The sequence below is a fragment of the Emiliania huxleyi genome (assembly GCF_000372725.1).
Source record: "Emiliania huxleyi CCMP1516 unplaced genomic scaffold EMIHUscaffold_7275, whole genome shotgun sequence".
NCBI lineage: Eukaryota > Haptophyta > Isochrysidales > Noelaerhabdaceae > Emiliania > Emiliania huxleyi.
Window position 1 is genome coordinate 1 of NW_005196547.1, and position 1,362 is coordinate 1,362.

A 1,362-nucleotide genomic window follows, 5' to 3' on the forward strand; every position below is an offset into this window, starting at 1 on the left:
CCCTCCCCGGGGATTATTTTCCCCCTTTGGTGGGTCATTACCCATTCACACTTTGGGGGTTTTTCCTGGATCCCAATTATGGGGAATGGGGTTGGTATTTTCATTCAAGGAGGTAGTTTCCAAAGGGTGGGGGATTGTTCCGGGGTGCACTGCCCAGATTTTTCCCCTGGGAGGGGGGGATCAGGCCCCCCTCCAAAAAACGCACGCGGGGGGGGGTAAAGGATTTCCTGGAGGGGGGACAGCGGAAGTTGCCCCAGGTGGCCTCCCTGGTAATGGACGAGGGGGACCGGATCCTCAACATGGGTTTGGAGCCGCAGATCCCAAAGATTGTGCCCCAAGTGCCCCCGAAGGGGCAGACTTTTTTTTACAGGGCCCCCGGGCAAAAGGGGGGGCGCGCGCTTGGGTAGGAGTTCCTTGGGTCCCCCGGGCAGGGGGGGCTGCTCCCTTTTTGATAAACCCCCCCGCGCCCCGGGACGGGTGGGGGAAGACCCCCCCCCCCCCCCCCCCCACCCACACACACACACGCGTGCAGAGATCCCCTAGAGATCACGCCCCCCTCCCCTGCGAAGGTCGAGGTTGGCGACATCAACTCGCTCAACGCAAACAAGGACATCACGCAGGTCGTGCACCTCGTCGACGGGCAGGCGCAGAAGGCGTCCCTCATGAGCCAGGTCTTCGCGACGCTCGAGGCGGGCTCGCGCGTCATCGTCTTCACCTCGACCAAGCGGATGTGCGACTCGCTCGGCTCGCAGCTCGGCCGGAGGATCGGCGTGGGCGTGATCCACGGAGACAAGGACCAGCGCGAGCGCGAGATGGTGCTCGCCGACTTCAAGAGCGGCCGCCGGCCAGTGATGATCGCCACCGACGTGGCGGCGCGCGGCATCGACGTCAAGGACGTCAAGGCGGTCATCAACTACGACTTCCCGGGCAACATCGAGGACTACATCCACCGCATCGGCCGCACCGGCCGCGCCGGCGCCAAGGGCGTCGCGCACACCTTCATGGAGACGCGGCAAGGACTCGAACAAGGCGCGGCCGCTCGTCGACATCATGCTCAAGGCGGGGCAGCAGCTCCCCGCGCAGCTCGCGCAGATGGCAGGCGTGCGCCACGGCCAGTTTGAGGAGGCGGACATGGCGGCGCTGATGCGGCCCGTCGAGGGGCAGGGAATGCTCTCAGCGGAGTCTGCGCGGCTCGCTGCGCAGGCGCCGGCGGGCGGCGGCGCGACGTACGGCGGCTTCTCGCGCCAGCCGGGCGACACGGCGCCGGTGGACGAGGAGCGGCTCGGGCGGATGCTGGTGCAGCGCGAGCAGGCGCGCAAGCAGCGCAACTACCAGCTCGGCGACTCCATCCGCGACCAGCTG

At 66.8% G+C, this 1,362-nt stretch overlaps 1 protein-coding gene across 1 annotated transcript; it reads left to right on the forward strand.

Annotated features, from left to right (window-relative positions):
* Nucleotides 1–272: 272 nt before the first annotated feature.
* Nucleotides 273–1,296, forward strand: EMIHUDRAFT_258189 (hypothetical protein; the record flags this gene model as incomplete). The annotated part of the gene is made up of 4 exons (XM_005761066.1): nucleotides 273–338; nucleotides 570–986; nucleotides 1,018–1,152; nucleotides 1,249–1,296. Coding segments are annotated over 4 exons (666 nt in total), but the record flags the coding sequence as incomplete, so codon positions are not given.
* Nucleotides 1,297–1,362: the final 66 nt, after the last annotated feature.